General features: G+C 42.9%; 1 protein-coding gene across 2 annotated transcripts in view; it reads left to right on the top strand.

The window, feature by feature from the left end:
* The window catches only part of tapt1b (transmembrane anterior posterior transformation 1b), a 192,169-nt gene that overhangs the window by 86,557 nt on the left and 83,863 nt on the right, over positions 1 to 21,749 (top strand). For both annotated transcript variants that reach the window (XM_085966535.1, XM_085966544.1), the window contains 3 exons: positions 5,308 to 5,439; positions 8,558 to 8,655; positions 9,704 to 9,773. In XM_085966535.1, the coding sequence (XP_085822661.1) occupies positions 5,308 to 5,439; positions 8,558 to 8,655; positions 9,704 to 9,773 (300 nt within the window). The remainder of the gene's footprint in view (positions 1 to 5,307; positions 5,440 to 8,557; positions 8,656 to 9,703; positions 9,774 to 21,749) is intronic.

The following is a 21,749-nucleotide window of genomic DNA, read 5'->3' as shown; positions in this document are numbered from 1 at the left end:
AAGGTTAATAAATTGAAATAAAGAGTAGATTTGCCTTTCTAAATCTAGGCTTTATTAACCTTAAAAACCCAGCAGCACATCTTCAACGCCCAGTCCCAACCAAGGCTGTAGAGAACTGAATTTAAGATGGCCACCACAAATCACATGACATCAACTACCAATGAGTTTACAGCATATATCTCAAGGCAGGAAACAGGCAACCAATTATAACGCTTCTTACGAAACAAGAATAATCACCACAATTTGCAACTAAGTAGTTATATTAATGGGTAATATTGAAAATTAAACCAATGTTATATATGTATTCTATCCCTTCTCGGACCCTTCCCCTCCCTGTCGGATCCTTCTCCTCCCCCTCCTCTCTGTCGCTTCCCCCTCGTCCCTCCCCCCAGTCTTCCCCTTCTCTTCTCTTCTCTCCTCTCCTCTCCATCCCCTTCTCCCCTCTCCCATCCCCTTCTCCCATCCCCTTCTCCCCTCTCCTCTCCCATCCCCTTCTCCCCTCTCCTCTCCCATCCCCTTCTCCCCTCTCCTCTCCCATCCCCTTCTCCCCTCTCCTCTCCCATCCCCTCCTCCCCTCTCCATCTCCTTCTCTCTGAAAACGCAACGGAGCAGTTGCCTGCTCTTGGACTCTGTTTTTAATACACCAATCTCCAAATAAATGGCTTATCTTTTGGTAGCTTTCCACTTTGAAACATGATAGAGAACTTAGTTTCCAGAAGATTATTTCAATGACTAAATTCATTAAGGAAATGTTGCTCTTGGAACTACATTGACGGTGTCATGGAGGAATCTTTGGGTTAAATAGTCACCATCTCCTCGCTAAATGTTGTTGAAATTAATTTATACTCCAACAATTTAAGTTAATTAGTTTGCATTTTTTTTTGCGTCATTGAGATCAGTTTTTTCTCAGTCATTATGTAGCTTCTTACATTGATAAGAATCTGAACCTATAATACTACCCTGTTTTGAGCACAAGTTGTTGACTGAAGGACCCAACCAAATATTTGGATTTCACACATCAGTTTTATTGCCATGGTTTTACAAAAAGTATTATACTACTGTACTCTGCTGCATCATATAGCCACTGATAATTCTATACATATGTATTATATGTAATAAACGATGAGTAGCTCTGAATATGTAATATTACATGACCATTTGAGTAAAATGGGACTGGAACTAACATCATATGAACTAATCTACTAACTGAACGCCTTGAAATCTCAAACAATCAGCCTTTCAGGTAAAAAGCACGGTTCTGAGAATCCATGAATTTTCCAATTGAGCAGGTGTAATCTGTCACTGAGCAATCATATCGGGGACCCGCACCCCCATGTGAACATGCGTTCGCCCCTCAAATCTCCTCAGCTGAGAGAAATTTCCAGCTCCCACCCCTCCCCTTGCTTGACAAGTTCTTACTGCCCCAGCCCTGCTAGCAACTACAGGAAACTTTGTGTTATCCGGAGGCAAACCGTCCGGCAAGCTCGAGCCACCGGCAAAAATCAGGAGCCGTTTTTTATTCTTTGCTTTTTTTGAACAGTCAAGCTCTGCAACGTCTGTAGCTAAGCAACAGCTTCAGCTAGAGATGCTACAGAGACGCTTGCTGACTGTTTAGAGGCTGTTGCTAAGCAACAGGGTTTGTTGATTCATACGGAGATGAAAATCTCCGTATGTTTCAACATTAGCTCTGGAGTGTACGGCAGTTTTGAGGGAACGGCAGCAGCTCGGTGCCGGATAGCACAAAGTTTCCTGTAATCGGCCCAATGAAATAATACATTGAAATAATACAAATGGCGAGAAGGAGTAGATGTCTAACAACAACAGCTTCCATTTATATAGCACCTTTAATGCAATTATTACTAATTTCTCGCAATCCAACCCATCTTGGCCTGGCATTTCTGCTTGGGGTGTAATCTGGAAAATATGCCTGGAATGCACTGGACACTGCTGCTTTTACCGAGGTGAGGTCACATCCAGGTTTCCGTGCAAACTGTATTGTATAATCCCAAACGGAAAATCTCCCACAAATCGGTGCAATTGAGCAATGTTTTTTTTATTCGCTTATGGGATCTGGGCGTCGCTGGCAAGGCCAGCATTTATTGCCCATCCCTAGTTGCCCTTGAGAAGGTGGTGGTGAGCTGCTTTCTTGAACTGCTGCAGTCCATGTGGTGAAGGTACTCCCACAGTGCTGTTAGGTAGGGAGTTCCAGGATTTTGACCCAGTGACGATAAAGGATCGGCGATATACTTCTAAGTCGGGATGGTGTGTGACTTGGAGGGGAACTTGGAAGCGGTGGTGTTCCCATGCGCCTGCTGCCCTTGTCTTTCGAGGTGGAAGAGGTCGCGGGTTTGGGAGGTGCTGCTGAAGAAGCCTTGTCGAGTTGCTGCAGTACATCTTGTAGATGGTACACACTGCAGCCACGGTACGCCGGTGGTGGAGGGAGTGAATGTTTAAGGTGGTGAATAGGGTGCAAATCAAACTGGCTGCTTTGTCCTGGATGGTGTCGAGCTTCTTGAGTATTGTTGGAGCTGCACTCATCCAGGCAAGTGGAGAGTATTCCATCACACTCTTTACTTGTGCCTTCTAGATGGTGGAAAGGCTTTGGGGAGTTGGGAGGTGAGACACTCGCCGCAGAATACCTAGTCTCTGACCTGCTCTTGTTGCCACAGTATTTATGTGGCTGGTCCAGTTAAGTTTCTGGTCAATGGTGACCCCCCCAAAATGTTGTTGATGGGGGATTTGGCGATGGGAATGCCGTTGAATGTCAAGGGGAGGTGGTTAGACTCTCGCTTGTTGGAGATAGTCATTGCCTGGCACCTCTGTGGTGCGAATGTTACCTGCCACTTATTAACCCAAGCCTGAATGTCATCCAGGTCTTGTTGCATGCGGGCATGGACTGCTTCATTATCTGAGGAGTTGTGAATGGCGGTGAGCTCTGTGCAGTCATCAGCGAACATCCCCATTACTGACCTTATGTTGGAGGGAAGGTCATTGAAGAAGCAGCTGAAGATGGTTGGGCCTAGGACACTGCCCTGAGGAACTGCTGCAGCGATGTCCTGGGGCTGTGATGATTGACCTTCAACCACCACAACCATCTTCCAGCCAGTGGAGCGTTTTCCCCCTGATTCCCATCGTGATCGATTATTGACTAGAACATGGCAATGGGCCCTCCTATTACTGAATTATTCTGATTGAAACTGAAAAGCGTTCAAATAATTGCTGCAGCTGAAGAAACGGGCCACTCAGTGGTTTCAATTGACTGCTGGTCACAGATATTCTGTACCAAGGGCAGATCAGTTGACTGAATTTGAACTCATTTAAACTGAATTTAAAGTAATTGTAGCATCAGTATGAGAAACAGACCTAAGTGAAGCTTCAAATGACTGCTGGTCAATAACGATGGATTAATGTGACCACTGGTGCCTGTGTGCCTGAAATTTTGGCTGCAATGTGATGAACATCCCCGAGTGGGTGCAATAGGCAGAAACCTGGCCATGCCAACCTGTGGGGCGTGTCCAGTTTTGTGGCCGATGAATACCTCGAGCGAAATGACTTTGAACCAACATAAAAAATTGCGGGAACTCGAACATAAGTGGTTATCTTGCATTTAAAACTCTTGTGATCTATTTCAGTAGATTCTGTCCAGATTGCGCTGATATCTGGGCAGAAAACTAGTGGGAACTCCAGGCCCATGTTCCTTAATTTTCACAACAAATCTCTTGTGTAACACCTTTATCAAACACCACCTGGAATACTATATATACAGCATCCACCACATTCCCTTTTTACGTTTGGTGATCTTCTAGGAAAAATACTATTAACTTAGTCAGGAACAGCTTGCTATTTACAAATCCATGCTGACTGTCCCTGATTAACCCATACCTTTCTAAGTATTCAATAATTTCATCCCATAATATGGACTCCATAATTTATCTATAAATATGATCAGACTCACTGGCCTATGATTTCCTGGCTTATGCCTTTTCCTTTTCTTGAACAGATATGTAACATTTGCTGCCATCTCATCATTTGGTGTGATTTCCATTTCTAAACGTTTAGAAAATTATGGCTAATCCCTCTGTTATCTCTTTCCCAACCTCCTTCAGTATTCTGCGTGACATACCTTTCAGGCCCATTAACTTTTTTTTAATGCCATTTTCTTTTGAATATGTATATTCAGTAGTGGCTCTTCCACATCCTCCTAAGTGCTCTCCCCATATTTATTGTATGCCGTTTAAAAATAAATAAATAAATAAAAAAGCTCACCTTTGCTCTAAAGTACCCCCTTTTAACCAGAATGTATTGAACCTGCACCGTATCCAGCTATTATTTAAATATCTCCCTTTGCTGATTTCCTGCTTGGTTTTCAACCAGTTAACCTGGCCTAGGTACTCTTTCATCCCTTGAAATGAGTTGATATCCAGTTCAACATCTTTACCATTAATACATTTTTCGTTTAGTATTTACAAAGATTGAAACCATGTCTGAAACTTCTTTGATAAATATTTAATATACATATTGGACCTGAAATTGCGGTCGGAGGCTTCCTGCGGGCGAATGCCTCTGAATCGCAAGTAAAATCCGTACTTACCTGATGGCCCCGGACCTATGAAGATTCGCGCTCCTGGGCCTGCAAGCGTATGCGGTTCGCAAGCGTCTCTGGGATCACATGGGCCGGCCCAACCAATCAAAAAGGGGGATTTCCATTATGCTTATAGGGTTTCCATTTACATACGGAATCCCCATAAGCAGAATAGGAATCGCGTAAATACATTTTCACACAACCTAAATAAAAATAAATCATCACATGTTTAAAATTAAATAAAATACAATTTAACTAAACATTTAAAACAAAAATGTAATTAAAAAAAAAAATTAAACATTTTTAAAGGTGACAAAAATAACCTAAACTAATTTTAAAGGTTTTTGAATGATTAATGATTTAAAAAATGTTGTTATAATATTTATTTAAACCCTTACGTTGGTAAAATAAGGCCTTGCGCCTGCTTTTACCAGGCATAAGAGTTTCATGGGCATTCGCTGGGCAGTAGTTGGGCAAATAGCCCAACCCTGCGCCAGTGAATGTCCATTTCCTTCGGATTCGTACGATCTGTCAAGCTGAAACTTGACAGATCGCAAGTTCCGGGTTTTCTTTCATGCACATTGCGTGCAGAAACACGGAATTTGCGGGGCATATACGATAGCGTACGCGGTCATAGGCCCCAGAAGATCCGGGCCATATACTGGGTTTGCATGACTTCAGGGAATATTCCATTAATAACAGTCGTCTGATTTTTCCATAGGTAGCCGATCGCCTCTTTTCTTCCTTTGGACAAGATATTTTGGATGCACTGTATTGGACAGCTACAGAACCTAAAAAGAAAAAACGAGCTCATATTGGGGTGATACCACACTTTTTCATGGCTGTCCTTTATGTCTGTATCCTTTGACATAGACTTATTAAAGCTTCTGGATTTATTGACCTTTTCAATCAATTCTGGTTATTAATGAAAAGTTTAAGTTTAGTAGCATGCTGGATGTAATTACTTGTGTAAAATTGATTAAGAGCTGATCTTTGTTATCTGTACCTTTTTTTAAGCATCACTTAGGATTGTTAGTGACACTGTTAAGTCATTTATTGCTTTCTGTTGCTGAAAGGAACATGGGGGAGTGTTGAATAGTTTTGAAGTTCGATTTAAGTATGACCTATTGCCATGCACAAATTTATCAAAATGTGGGATGTGGCCTAACAGGATGCAGTGGCAAATGCAAAATTATATTGGGCCATAATTTGCTGTCAAAATAACGGTGAGGCTAATGCTGTTCTATGTTGTTTATGCACAAATGCTACAGCAACTTCAAGCGAGGGTAGATGCGAGGTTAAACGCGGAAATCCAAAAGTTGCTGTCTGAGATGTGCCGCTCCGCTGTTAGCTTAGTGAAAACGGCATCTCACTGACTGGCTCACCATTGAAATGGATTGAATGGTGAAGTTGCTGTATTTGTGTGGTAGATATGAACTAAGCTCGCCACAGAAAGTTAAGTCTTGTCCATTTCAGCCTTTCAACAACATGTGTTAATTACTGCCAAACAACTTCGCTGGCCCTGAAAATTAACTGTTACAAATGTGGAGTCTCATTCATAGATACATAGATACATAGAAGATAGGAGCAGGAGTAGGCCATTCGGCCCTTCGTGCCTGCTCCGCCATTTAATGAGATCATGGCTGATCCTTTAATTCAGTATCCCGTCCCCGCCTTCTCTCCGTAACCCTTAACCCCTTTTGCCCGTAGAAATATATCTAATTCCCTCTTAAATATATTTAATGAGCTGGCGTACACTGCCCTCTGTGGCAATGAGTTCCACAGGTTCACCACTCTCTGAGTGAAGAAATTCCCCCTCATCTCTGTCCTAAATGGTTTAGCCCTTATCCTTAAATTATGTCCTCTAGTTCTGTTCTCACCCGCCAAGGGAAACATTCCTTCTGCATCCAGTCTGTCTAGACCTGTCAGAATTTTATACACTTCTATGAGGTCCCCTCTCAATCTTCTAAACTCCAGTGTGTACATCCCTAAACTACATAGTCTCTCCTCATAGGTCATTCCCGCCATTCCTGGTATCAGCCTGGTGAATCGCCGCTGCACCCCCTCCATGGCAAGAACATCCTTCCTCAGATGAGGCGACCAAAACTGTACACAGTACTCGAGGTGTGGTCTCACCAGTGCCCTGTACAGCTGCAGCAAGGTATCCCTGTTCCTGTATTCTAACCCTTTTGCTATGAAGGCCAGCATACCGTTTGCCTTCTTGACCGCCTGTTGCACCTGCATGCTCGCCTTCAGTGACTGGTGTACAAAAACACCCAGGTCTCTCTGTACTTCCCCCTCTCCCAATCTATTGCCATTTAAATAATAATTTGCCCTCCCGTTCCTGCACCCAAGGTGGATAACTTCGCACTTGTCCACATTATAGTGCATCTGCCATTTATCCGCCCAATCGCCCAGTCTGTCCAAATCGCTCTGGAGCTTCCTGGTCTCTTCCTCTGAGCCCACCCCACCTCCTAGTTTAGTGTCGTCTGCAAATTTGGAAATGCTGCATCCGACTCCCTGATCCAGGTCATTAATGTAAATTGTGAACAGCTGGGGGCCCAGGACAGATCCCTGTGGTACCCCACTTGTTACTGCCTGCCATTCAGAAAATGAGCCGTTTATTCCAACTCTCTGTTTTCTATCTGACAGCCAGTTCCCTATCCACGCCAAAACTTTCCCCTTTATCCCATGAGCCTCAATTTTCCATGCTAATCTTTTATGTGGGACCTTATCGAAGGCCTTTTGGAAGTCCAGGTACACCACATCTACTGGCTCTCCCCCATCTATTCTACCAGTTACTCCCTCAAAAAATTCCAATAGATTAGTCAAGCACGATTTACCCTTTGTAAATCCATGTTGACTCTGTCCTATCCTGTCCCCATTTGCTAAGTGCTCCGCTATTTCATCCTTAATGATGGACTCCAGCATTTTGCCCACAACTGATGTAAGGCTTACAGGTCTGTAATTACCTGCTTTTTCCCTACCCCCCTTTTTGAATAGTGGGGTAACGTTAGCTACCCTCCAATCCATCGGCACTGTTCCCGAGTCTAATGAATTCTGAAAAATCATCCTTAGTGCATCCGCTATCTCTAGGGCCACCTCCTTCAGTACCCTAGGATGCATGTTATCAGGCCCTGGGGATTTGTCCACCTTCAATCCCTTTAGCTTCCTTAACACCATATCCTTAGAGATATTGATTTGCGTCAGTTCCTCCTTTGCCAATGTCCCTATTTTTCCCGATATCCCAGGGAGGTTTTTTGTGTCTTCCTTCGTAAAGACTGACCCAAAGTATCCTTCAGGTTTTAATTCCTACTGGATTTTTAAAATGTAAAACTTAAAATCATTTAAAAAAAAAAAAAAAAAATTCTTTTCTGTGTCTCTTTTCTCTCAATCAAATCTTTATTTCCCTCTCTTTATTTCTCTTTCTGTACCTGATTTTTGCATTGAATTCATCCTCTCTAATTTTACACTTCCTTCTCTGTTATTGTGCTGTTAATTTCACAATCCTTCAATCTGATTGGTTAAGGAGATACGCAGTTGCTTGCACTATTCACTCGGGTCCCAGATGCCTGATTTTCCTCGCTGCAACGTTATCAGCTCTCAATTTCAGTAACTTGCAAAATATCATCGCAATTCAGCGACCAACATCAAGTCTAACTAACTGCGAGCACCATTTGTTGCCCTACTACAGCAAGTTATGGCCCAATGATGCATGAAAAAAGCTATACACATACGTTGGAATTTTGCATTCTGCTAAATGCAATCTTATTTGCTAGAGTATTAAAACATAAAATGAAAATGGTGATACTCGATGACGCCTTTGTTGCTTTTTGTACATTTTAACATTGTAACAAGTTTATTGTAGTATGTTGTAATGTCAACAATTATAGATATTTGCAGGAACAGTAAAGTATTTTTATTGTTGTATGTTTTTCCTTTGTTTTTGTTCTATCCTTAACAGATTTATTACAGTCCTGCATACAATTCTGGTCATGGTGCAAGCAACAACTTTGAATGTTGCTTTCAACTCCCACAACAAGTCATTACTTACCATCATGATGTCAAACAATGTGAGTATTTTTGTGCCCAAAAGTTTGCAAACGTGAATTCCTGTTTGCTTTAACATCAATCTGATGCTAAATCTGATTGATTTAAAAAAAAATAAAGATTCCATATGACATAAACATGTATATTTTAAGAATAGGTGAAATGCTTAGATTTCAAATTTACAACCTCAGTGAGGTTCAGTATTATCAAAATTATAGAATCATAGAATGATACAGCACAGAAGGAGGCCATTGGGCCCATTGTGCCTGTGCTGGCTCTTTTGTAGAGCTATGCAATTAATCCCACTCCCGAGCTCTTTCCCCATAGTCCTGTAAATATTTTCTCTTCAAGTATTTGTCCAATTCTCTTGGAATGTTACTATTGAATCTGCTTCCACCATCCTTTCAGGCAGTGCATTCCAGATCACAACGCGCGGTGTAAAAAAAAAAAAAAATGTTTCCTCATGCAGCCTCAGGTTCTCTTGCCAATCATCTTAAATCCGTGTCCTCTGGTTACTGACCCTTCTGCCACTGGAAACAGTTTCTTCCCTATTTACTCTGTTAAAACCATTCATGATTTTGAACACCTCATTTTTGAAAATGGTAAGCCTGTGCAGTACTTTTCAATTTAATAAGGGTAATATGACCCCCTCCTCTTTCTCCCCCTTTTTCCTTCACCCTCGTCTCTGCCCCCCTTTCCTCCACCCACTTCTTTCCTTCCTTCTCCTGTCCCCTCTTCCTCCTACCCTGCTTGAATTTTTGAAATTAAGTCGTTTAGTGCCATTGGGACATTCCAACAAATGAGAACTCTGGCAATATAATTAACTTTGTCCCTGCATTAAATATAACTTCTGCCAAGATCTAACCTATGACTGCACGGCATTTGGCAGCTGCTTTACCATTGTGTTGCTGATCTAAAGGATTTGATTTTGATTTTCTCCCTCTTTTTAGTGATACAAATTTTAAAATGCAACATTATCTCACAAATTACATTATCATTCAAAAGCATTGAATTAATGTTGTTGAGTATATAATATGTCCAAACTGATTTTTAAACTGTTTTCTCAAACAGTTTGTAGAAATAAAAGGAAGTGTTTTCAAGAAGTTTGAGAAGAACAATCTGTTTCAGATGTCCAACAGTGGTATGTACAGCTCCACTGATTTGGTTTGTTGTAAAAATATTTAGCTCTGTGTTTGAAACAAATTGTACTATTAATTTTATCTGAGGAAGGATGTTCTTGCCATGGAGGGAGTGCAGCAAAGATTCACCAGACTGATACCTGGGATGGCAGGAATGACGTATGAGGAGAGATTGGGTTGATTGGGCTTGTATTCGCTAGAGTTTAGAAGAATGAGAGGGGATTTCATTGAAACTTATAAAATTCTAACAGGACGAGACAGACTAGATGCAGGAAGGATGTTCCCGATGGCGGGGGAGTCCAGAACCAGGGGCCACAGTCTAAGGATAAGGGGTAAGCCACTTAGGACTGAGATGAGGATGAATTTCTTCACCCAGAGAGTGGTGAACTTGTGGAATTCTCTACCACAGAAGGCAGATGAGGCCAATTCATTAAATATATTCAAGAAGGAGTTAGATATATTTCTTAAGGCTAAAGGGATCAAGGGATATGGAGAGAAAGCAGGGACAGGGTACTGAATTTGGATGATCAGCCATGATTTCATTAAATGGCGGAACAGGCTCGAGGGGCCGAATGGTCTACTCCTGCTCCTGTCTTCTATGTTTCTATGTTATGAATTTGGAAACTATTTTTCAGGCTTGTTTCAAATTGGGGGTAGAATTTCCGCTTTGGGTGCAATCGGAAAATTGATTAGCTTACACTTCAAGTTTACATAATCACATTTAAAATCTTCCATGAACCAGTGCAATCAGGCAGTGTAATAGAACATAATTGTTTCTTTTTTCCCCTTTTCATTAAAATATATTCCTTGTTGTATTTAAGAGTGGTAACCTGATGTAATTTTATTAATACAGCTGAAAATGGGTTTATCGCCAAAAGTAAGCATTTTTAATAAGGATCTCCAGTACCTCACTTGTGAGTGACCTGATTTAAAATCACTGAAAATTACTTTTATTGAACCATTTAATAGTTTCATTGGTGTGCACTAGTCAGTTTATTAGTAAATTAAATAGTTTTTGATAAGAAAAATCTTTTAAAACATGCTTACTAGTGCCTCTGCCCCTAAGAAAATAAGCGCAATTTGAAGAGCCTTCCCGAATTAGTGCATTTGGTGGACTCTTGCAATTTTGACCTGGGGGGCGTGGCCAGTTCTGTGGGCAGGCACTGATTTGGGCAAATTGAATCTTGAACCAGCATAAAAGATCACACATAACACGAGCATAGGTGGTTTTGGGCGTAACTCACTGACATTCAAAGTTCCCAGATTATTTTATTTTATTTTATTTATTTATTTATTTACGTTGGTTCGGCTGATTCCGTCTGGGTTGCACTGATATAACCAGTAGAAACAAGCGGAAACTCAATCCCCTAGTTTATACGCTCAGATTAAGCTTGTTATAAAAATGGTCACTCTGTGTAGATGTTGAAAATTGTTCATTGCTGAAGGAAAGAGGGTGAAATGAAGAGGGAGTAGATAGGATTATGTGGAAGACACTTGTTCTGAGGGGGCTGTTTTTGTAAATATCATCGGTGATTATGAAATCAGTATTGAGATTTTTTTTGTTAGGTTAAAGTTTTTATAACATTCTCTGCGTCTCTTTTCCTTTTTTCTGTTTGTGTCTGCATCACAGCTGTCAGTAATTAGAATGTATATTTTCCAACTATCAACAAAGCAGGGGTTCTGATGAAGGACAAAGCTTGAACCATTGGCCTGGATTTTGTGGTAATAATAACGGTGAGGCTATCAACATTCTGCAAAACCACTACGAAAAACAATAATAAAAATAAAACCGCACGGACCACCCAGCATTGACCTCGGCACCGGCTATGGAGACAACAATGGCACACACAGCCCAGTCGACCTTGCAAAGTCCTCCTCGCCAACATCTCTGGACTTGTGCCAAAATTGGGAAAGTTGTCTCACAGACTAGTCAAGCAACAGCCTGACATAGTCATACTCACAGAATCATACCTTTCAGCCAATGTCCCAAACTCCTCCGTCACCATCCCTGGGTATGTCCTGTCCCACCGGCAAGACAGACCCACCAGGGGTGGTGGCACAGTGGTATACAGTCGGGAGAGAGTGGCCCTGGGAGTCCTCAACATTGACTCTGGACCCCATGACGTCTCATGGCTTCCAGTCAAGCGTGGGCAAGGAAACCTCCTGCTGATTACCACCTATTGCCCTCCCTCAGCTGATGAATCAGTACTCCTCCATGTTGAATACCACTTGGAAAAAGCACTGAGAGTAGCAAGGGCACAGAATGTACTCTGGGTGGGGGACTTTAATATCCATTGCCAAAAGTGGCTTGGTAGCACCACTACTGACCGAGCTGGCCGAGTCCTGAAGGACATAGCTGCCTGACTGGGCCTGCGACAGGTGGTGAGAGAACCAACACGAGGGAAAAACCTACTTGACTTCGTCCTCACCAATCTACCTGTCGCAGATGCATCTGGCCATGACAGCATTGGTAGCAGTGACCACCACACAGTTATTGTGAGACGAAGTCCCGTCTTCACACTGAGGACACCCTCCATCATATTGTGTGGCACTACCACTGCTAAATGGGATAGATTCAGAACAGACCTAGCAGCTCAAAATTGAGGCACTGTGGGCCATCAACAGCAGCAGAATTGCATTCCACCACAATCTGTAACCTCATGGCCTGGCATATCCCTCACTCTACCATTACCATCAAGCCAGGAGACCAACCCTGGTTCAATAAAGAGTGTAGAAGAGCATGACAGGACCAGGAGCAGCATCAGGAGTACCTATCAGTGAGGTGCTAACGTGGGGAAGCTGCAACATCGGACTACATGCATACTAAAAAGCGGAAGCAGCATGCTATAGCCCAGGCTAAGCGATCCCACAATCAGTGGATCAGATCATAGCTCTGCAGTCCTGCCACATCCAGTCGTGAATGGTGGTGGACCATTAAACAACTAACGGGAAGCGTAGGCTCCATGAATATCCCTATTCTCAGTGATGGCGGAGCCCAGCACATGAGTGCAAAAGACAAGGCTGAAGTGTTTGCAACCATCTTCAGCCAGAAGTGCCGAGTGGATGATACATCTGTGCCTTCTCCTGAAGTCCCCACCATCACAGAAGCCAGTCTTCAGCCAATTCGATTCACTCCAGATGGTATCAAGAAACGGCTGAGCGCACTAGATACAGCAAAGGCTGTGGGCCCCGACAACATCCCGGCTGTTGTGCTAAAGACTTGTGTTCCAGAACTAGCCACGCCTCTAGCCAAGCTGTACCAGTACCACTACAACACTGGCATTTATCTGACAATGTGGAAAACTGCCCAGGTATGTCCTATCCACAAAAAGTAGGACAAATCCAATCCGGCCAGTAACCGCCCCATCGGTTTACTCTCAATCATCAGCAAAGTGATGGAAGTGGTCATCGACAGTGCTATCAAGCGGCACTTACCAATAACCTGCTCACTGATGCCCAGTTTGGGTTCTGCCAGGACCACTTGGCTCCGGACCTCATTACAGCCTTGGTCCAAACATGGACAAAAGAGCTGAATTCAGAGGTGAGGTGAAAGTGACTGCCCTTGATATCAAGGCAGCATTTGACCGAGTGGTGCGTCAAGGAGCCCTAGTAAAACTGAAGTCAGTGGGAATCGGGGAAAATTCTCCACTGGCTGGAGTCATACCTAGCACAAAGCATTTTCTGTTGTTATTTCGGATTTCCAACATCTGCAGTATTTTGCTATCAAGATAGTTGTTTTGGTTGGAGGTCAATCATCTCAGCCCCAGGACATTGCTGTAGGAGTTCCTCAGGGCAGTGACATAGGCCCAACCATCTTCAGCTGCTTCATCATTGACCTTCCCTCCATCATAAGGTCAGAAGTGGGGATGTTCGCTGATGACTGCACAGTGCAGTGCCACTGGCAATTTCTCAGATAATGAAGCAGTCCATGCCCGCATGCAGCAAGACCTGGATGACATTCAGGCTTGGGCTGTTAAGTGGCAAGTAACATTCGCACCACACAAGTGCAAGGCAATGACTATCTCCAAGCGATAGTCTAACCACCGCCCCTTGACATTCGACGGCATCACCATCACCGAAGACCGCAGCATCAACATCTTGGGGGGTCACCATTCACCAGAAACTTAACTGGACTAGCTACATAAATACTGTGTCTCACCTGATTCCCAAAGCCTTTCCACCACCTACAAGGCACAAGTCAGGAGTGTGATGGAATACTCTCCACTTGCCTGGATGAGTACTGGTGCAGCAACACTTGAGAAGCTCAACACCATCCAGGGCAGAACAGCCCGCTTGATTGGTACCCCATCCACCATCTTAAACATTCACCCCCTCCACCACCGGCGTACCGGGGCTGCAGTGTGTACCATCTACAAGATGCAGTGCAGCAACTCGCTAAGGCTTCTTCGGCAGCACCTCCCAAACCCGCGACCTCTACTACCTAGAAGGACAAGAGCAGCAGGCGCATGAGAATACCATCACCTCCAAGTCGCACAGTATCCTGACTTGGAAATATATCGTCGTTGGGTCAGAATCCTGGAACTCTCTCCCTATTAGCACTATGGGAGTACCTTCACCACACGGACTGCAGTGGTTCAAGAAGGCAGCTCACCACCACCTTCTCGAGGGCAATTAGGGATGGGCAATAATTGCTGGCCTTGCCAGCGATGCCCATATCCCATGAACAAATTTAAAAAATACCTCGCCGAGAGACTCAGCATTCACATACCTACAATGATGAGAAGTTGGGGTACTTACCCACTAGTTACCCACTAAACATGCCAGAAATAGTTGGAGCTTGTCCATTCAAGTTTAAGTGAATTTTTAAAGACATGGTAAGCCTAAATTACTGCCAAACAACTTCTATGGCACTGAAAATTTACTTTTGCAGGTGTGGAACCTCATTCCTTCAGATTTTAATTATAGTTGGAAATTAAAAAAAAAATTAAAATAATGTTTACTTTTTCTTACTATATCTTATGTCTCTCTAACTCCTCTTTCTTTCCTTCTCTTTTTCTTTCTGTACATGATTTTACATTGAATTAAATATTCAAACTTGCACTTCTTAGTTTATACTCTGCATGTCGTAGTAAAGATTCTTCAATCTGATTGGTTGAGGAGACACGGTGTTGCTTGTCCTGTTCACACAGGTCCCAGATTTTCTGTAGAGGGCGCCGTGCTGTTTTGGCTTTCATTACTGCAAATCGCAGTGTATTTCTGTGGGCAAGTGTAAGAGTAATGAACAGTGAGCACCGTTTGGTTGCCGCTGACCACAATATCTGGGCCATTGACTTGTCACCTTTTCTTTATAGATGTTGTGCCTGACTTGCTGAATGTTTCCAGCATGTTCTGTTTTTGTTACGTGACTAGAGCCTTTTTGTTTGCCTGAAAAGCTTTCACAATTCAATCAGTTTGTTTTTTTATTAATGGAAGAAAATTTTGATGAAAGATTGTCCATCTCTCTATCTGTATGTATGACTCAATTTCTTTTTAAAAAAAATCAGTCCGTATAGATTGAATAAGACTTGAAATTTAATTGTGAAAAACAACCGAATGTTGCTAGAGACTGAAAAGAAACATTAGATCAGTTGGACTAACTAAATGTACCCAGGGAAATTGTGCGTGCTGCAGGTTTTCAGACTGCATTATGTTTTGTAAACTAACTGAGCTCATAGCCCAGGGCAAAATATCAAGTTCAGGCTTTGGGAGAGGATGAGATATTCATGTAAAAACTTCAGTGGGTAAATTTAATCATGTTATTGGTTGGTATTTTGTATATTAGAGATTTCAGTCACTGAGGGGGGAAAAAAATGTTTTTTGGTGAAGTGTTTTTACATTGAATTTACAGCACGGAAACAGGCCATTCAGCCCAACTGTTTGAATGATTTGATTGGTTCTTTTAAATTTCATTTGTTGGTACGTCCACCTGACTGGTCATTCAGAATTGGTTATTTTCATAAGTAGTTAGTAGCTTCTCATTTAGCTGTTTTCTATCTGCTTATCTTGCTTTTGATTCATTACCTAACACCGCAGTTCTAATTTGCTGCTATTTACGTTGAGCCATTATCAGCAAAGTATGATGATGAAAATATGATGACCGGAAGCAGGTGTGGCGAACAGAAAGTGTGTACTAACTGCAAGATTTTGACTATATTACTAGTGGACCTCCCATGGCACTGCTGACAGCAAGTTAGAGGAGTGTTTGGCTTATCTATTTATTTTGTATTCGTGTTACTGATTCTCTTTGTCTTTCTTTATTTCCTCACCCTCCGCCCTATCTGTTGCCTGTATTCTACCATCTGTCCTTGTTTACTACTCTTTGCTCACCAAAGGTCTCTACTGATTCCTGTTATCTTGTTGCTTTGTGTTTTGTCTCTGATCTCTGTGTGGTATGTGGTCTTTGATTTTCGCATGTTTTCCAAATTTATCTGCCTGCTGAATGTGTGCATGTGAAGTATCTGAAAGTTAAAAAAAATTAAAAGAATGTTTCCAAGCGTAGAACTGGATACAGACTTCTCTTTTTTTTTTAAGTGCTAATACTGTAATTTTAGGTCATATTGGCAGAAGAGGATTAAGACATGTTATGAAGAGGTTTGGAGGGCAGGTGGCCTGAATGCTGATGGAGGCCTGCATTGGTGGAGTAGTTTGGAGGGGGGGACAAGTGGGTGATTGGCGGCTGATTAGCTGAAGCCTGAAGTGCTGGACAGGTATGCAGGGAATACTCAATACCAAAGATCAAAAATAGTGGTGTGTGTTGTATAGGCTCTGTGGAGAAAGAAAAGATAAGGCAGCAAAAGAGAATAGAGGTGTTGGGGCCTGAACTGGTGGCAGGGTTGCCAGATGGCCTAGGCCTAAGTTGCTAGAGGAGTTGAGTGGTGCGGGTGTCAGGCGCTGAAAGGCAGAGGTAGGATTTACTGGTGTAGTCAAGAAAGGAAGTGCACAACTACCTAGATGTCAGAGACTTGAAATAGTGATGGAACGGAGGCTAGGCTTGGGAAGAAGCAGCCAAATATATTGGGTGGCTAAGAACAAAGTCTTAAATAGCAGATTTGGAGCTTTTGCTCAAGCTGTTGACAGCAGCAGTATGGGAGGTAGGCAATGGAACAACTGAGCTGGGAGGACCATGGTTACATATTAAGAACCAGCCAATCATAGGCAATGTAAGTAGAAAAGTAAGTGCAAACCTGGAGTTGAAGCATTAGAAAGAATAACTCCTGGGCATGCGGGCTGATGTCGCAAATGTGGCAACAGGAAGTGCATGCAGTTGTAAGATCTGTTAATTTATTACTGGAATCTCCCGTGTGTATTGTACAGTGGGTTCTTTAAGAACAGGGATCTTCTACCTAGTAGTATTATCTGGAACACTAAATTACCTACCTCTTTCCGATCTGTCAGCATCTCCTTTTGCACCATCAGGCACACCTCTTTGCAACCCCACCCTCACAGCTTTCCTTGTTAACCATTTGTGCAGGGCATGCATTTCCACTGGGCCTGGGGTTGGCATGGGAAGCTCCTGGCTGAATTTCAGGGAAGTTTCATTATTTTCAAATGACACAGGAATTGGATGATATTGCACACTCTGCCCCCCACCCCATGCCTTTTTCTAGCCTTGATGATGGACGCCACTTCCAAATCATGCCCATATATAATGGATGTATATAATCGCCAGGGGGTCAGCTGCAAGTGGGAATCCATTTAAAATGCAGAATAAGATTAAATAGTTTTAAAGCCTTTTCCGCACAAATTTAATTTTTTGGGTTGGGGGTGGTTGTGCTGCCACTTAGGCTTTCATTAGCCTTTATGGTAATTGCTTTGTTGCTTATTTTTTTTCTTCCAACTCCATTAGTGCTACTAATAGGTATCCCATTAAGAATTCCCCTTTATGTGAGCTATTTGGAGTTGGAAGAAGACAACCAGCAGAGGGTTGCCAGGTAGGTCAGGCTGCATGAAAGATGTTCTCTGTCTGTCCATCTGTACGCTCCCACCTGCATCTATGAACCATGTGATGCACATACGTCACTTTGGCAGAGAATGACTGCCCCGGAGACCTCAACATTCCAGGTACGTTGGTGTCCTCTGCCTACCATCACAGATGTGTGTGAAGGTCTGATTAACTTTTACTGGATGGTTCTTTAGAAGCATTGTAGTCAAGCTTTCAGTGGTACTGCATGAAAGAAGTATCACCATTGTGATCATCATCCAGCAAAGCCGAATTGGCCTTACCTCCCAAGATGCCACTAACTGGAATGCTCTTTGAAAGAACCAGTGCAGACTCAATGGGCCAAATGGCCTCCTTCTGTGCTGTACTATTCTATTCTATGACTTTATATCTGCATGCATTGTTGCACCTATCTGGTAATGAATGTGTCCAGATCAGCAGAGAACTAGACGCAGAGCTGCACTATTTGCTTGAAGGACACCTGCTGCGAACATGCACTATAGCGCTGGCATGGCCAGTGTTGGTGTTGGTCAGCGGCAGCCTAACGCATGCTTCTGTCTCCTCCCAGGCATGCTGTAATACTGACTTACGGTGATGGTACTCCGGAGCGACACACAGTGCTACCCTCCTTGCAACTACTTCATGCAGTACCATCTCCACTTTAGCAGCCATGAAATGGAATTGTGTGCTGTGCTGCTCCTCTTGTTTTGTGTCTGTCTTTGGATTTCCTTTCTCTTCATTTTATTGGTTGCTACTCATCCTCCTCCCTCGAGCCTTGGAGACGTTGTCAGTGGGTTAAAAAAAAAACTTTTAAGCCTTTCCAGCACCTTTCTGAATTTTGGTCTCCCATTTCTGCCTCTTTTTAATTGTCTGCATTCATTGAATTTCATCTACGTGCAGTTTTCTGCTCCCTGCACCCATCTAAATCTGCACCTGGAGATGTGAATAAATATGTGAATGTGACCTATGAAAATTGAATACAATTATGCATTACCATTCTGATGAGCTTTGTACCAGGTCTTTAAAACTGACAAACTAATACATGAAAAAAATCGGCCTCTAAACGCACACTTCTTATTTAGTCACAGTTACTTCCTCCTGAAATTTTCACCATGCTTGCCTGTTGTGTCTAATCCATAAGTTCTTTACTTATGTTTGAGTCCCCATAGCTCCAGTCTGGTAGGTAGATGACGCTGTGTTCTCTAACCAAAGCTAACTCAATTTCTCCAGGTTTCCTCTACCACCAGCCCCTGCTAAGACTCTGAGCCCCACCACACTATTTTCAGACTGAACTGACCTGAGCCCCAGTTCAGAAATGACATGGTAATCTATTTGGGGAATTCTGTCACCACAGAAAGAAAAAGCTGTAATCCTGGCAGTCACCAGGATCTGGCTTTAAATTGGGTCAGTGCTCTTAGCACTTTAAAAGTGCTAAACCAACTTAAGACCAGTTCCCAGTCACCACTGGAAAGCAGCTTTACTTTATGCCAAGGCAGGATTTACTACTAAACTTCCATATGCTCGTTAGGAAACCGTATATTTAAAATGCAAACAGCACTTGTTTTAAATAATACAGGCTTTTCCAGTTTACTGCTGAAGAAGCCTTTACTTTTTAAAACTTTTCTCCCTGCCCATGTTACCAAACCTGGAACCTTCTTCAACACCCTAATACACTCCATACTCATAACCCCCTACCACTACTTACATACCCCAGCACTTGGTGCTCTCACATCCAGTAATACCGAAGATCATTGATTTTCACATTCAATATCTACATGGAAATTGACCCTAAAATACCTCTAACACAATATGTATAATAATAAAAATATTCAGCTCTGGCCCTGATGTATTGTATGTTACTTGGTATAAAACAGCATTGCCTTCAACTCATCATTCAGCAATTCCACAGGAAATACATAATTATCTATTCTATATTTATTTATTACTGTTGTGCACTTCCTCTCATACAAATCCTGCTTCCTGTTGTCATGATTTTTGAGCACAGCTTTTATGTCAAATTTATGGTAACTGTATGTAAACATTTACACTAGAAGTTTACACATCGGCAATCCCCTAGTAAAATTTAAGTCAATGGGGATCAGGGGAAAACTCTCCACTGGCTGGAGTCATACCTAGCACAAAGGAAGATGGTTGTGGTTGTTGGAGACCAACCATCTCAGCCCCAGTACATCACTGCAGGAATTCCACAGGGCAGTGTCCTAGGCCAAACCATCTTCAGCTGCTTCATCAATGACCTTCCCTCCATCATAAGGTTAGAATTGGGGATGTTCACTGATGATTGCACAGTGTTCAGTTCCATTCGTAATTCCTCAGATAATGAAGCAGTCCATGCCCGCATGCAGTAATACCTGGATAACATCCAGGCTTGGGCTGATAAGTGGCAAGCAACATTTGTGCCAGGCAATGACTATTTCCAACAAGAAAGAGTCTAGCCCCCTCCCCTTGACATTCAATGGCACTAGCATCATTGAATCCCCCCATCAACATCCTTGGGGTCACCATTGACCAGAAACTCAACTGGACCAGCCACATAAATACTGTGGTTACAAGAGCAGCTCAGAAGCTGGGTATTCTACAGTGAGTGACTCACCCCCTGACTCCCCAAAGCTTTTACACCACCTCCTAGGCACAAGTAAGGAGTGTAATGGAATACTCTCCACTTGTCTGGATGAGTGCAGCTGCAACAATCAAGAAGCTCAACACCATCCAGGATAAAGCAGCTCGCTTAATCGGCACCCTATCCACCACCTTAAATATTCACAATCTCCACCACCAGTGCAACATGGCTGCAGTGTGTACCATCTACAGGATGCACTGCAAAAACTTGCCAAGGCTTCTTCGCCAGAACCTCCCAAACCCGCGACCTCTACCACCTAGAAGGACAAGGGCATCAGACGCATGGGAACACCATCACCACCAAGTTCCCCTCCAAGTCACACACCATCCTGACTTAGAAATATATCGTCGTTCCTGGGTCAAAATCCTGGAAAACGCTACCTAACAGCACTGTGGGAGTACCTTCACTACACAAACTGCAGCGGTTCAAGAAAGTAGCTCACCAACATGGGCAATAAATGCTGGCCTTGTCACCGACACCCATATCCCATGAATGAACAAATAATTAAAAAAAATAAATTCCAGTTATGGCATGTGACAGATGGCGTATGGAACTGCAACATTTCATGGTCAAACAGGTTGTCTGGCAGCTCTTCCATTTCCATCAGCAAACTAAATTGGGAATGGTAGATTCTTATTGTTTGCTCAAAGAGTATGTAAAATGTCATTGCCATCTGTTTTTGCCAGGCATTTTCTTCCCTGGACCACCCTTGTTATGTCCCTGGCGTCAGTAAGTCAGCTGCTTCCTTGGCAATTTGCCTCTTGCCACCCCACCATATCCCAGGTGTAACTGAGTGACTTGGCTCCCACACACTCCTCAGGCTCTGCTTTATAATGCACTTCGAAAAAGATGGTTCTTAGTGTGGTGATGGGATTCCCTAAGGGTTTTCCCACGAGTTTGTGGAAGACCCTGTCAAATTGAAAGGCTTTAAATGATGGAGGCCTTCCCAAAATCTGAAGTTGGGAGAGGAATTAAACATTGCTACTTCCAGTTCCCAGCCCAAGTATTCTGCTCCTTGCCCTTTTTCTCTTCTTTACCCAATCTCCCCAGCTCCCACCTTGAGTACTCATTTCTTCCTGCTCCTGACCCTTTTTCTTTCCCTCTCCCTCCAACCACATTGTGTACCTGGCTGTACCCTCCTCAACCAGTACCACACATTCATTGCTGGGAAATGCAATCAGTGACCCATTCCTGAGTGGGTAACTGGCTTGACCCCAGTTCATAAATGTTAGTATTATTAGCTGCACTTTATTTTTCAAATAGAGACATGCTGCCTCTTGTCAAAGGAAGTGGTGATCAAACTGAACTCACTTTGCGTCCAGTTCCAGCCCTCGAGAAAGGGGAGATATTCAAGCACTGGAGGCAGACAGAGAAGAATTACGAGGCAGCACCTTAGTCTCG

Source organism: Somniosus microcephalus, chromosome 2 (assembly GCF_052327205.1).
Source record: "Somniosus microcephalus isolate GS21.2 chromosome 2, FLI_Smic_1.0, whole genome shotgun sequence".
In the NCBI taxonomy this organism is placed as follows: Eukaryota; Metazoa; Chordata; class Chondrichthyes; order Squaliformes; family Somniosidae; genus Somniosus; species Somniosus microcephalus.
This window is presented reverse-complemented; position numbering and strand designations above follow the sequence as displayed.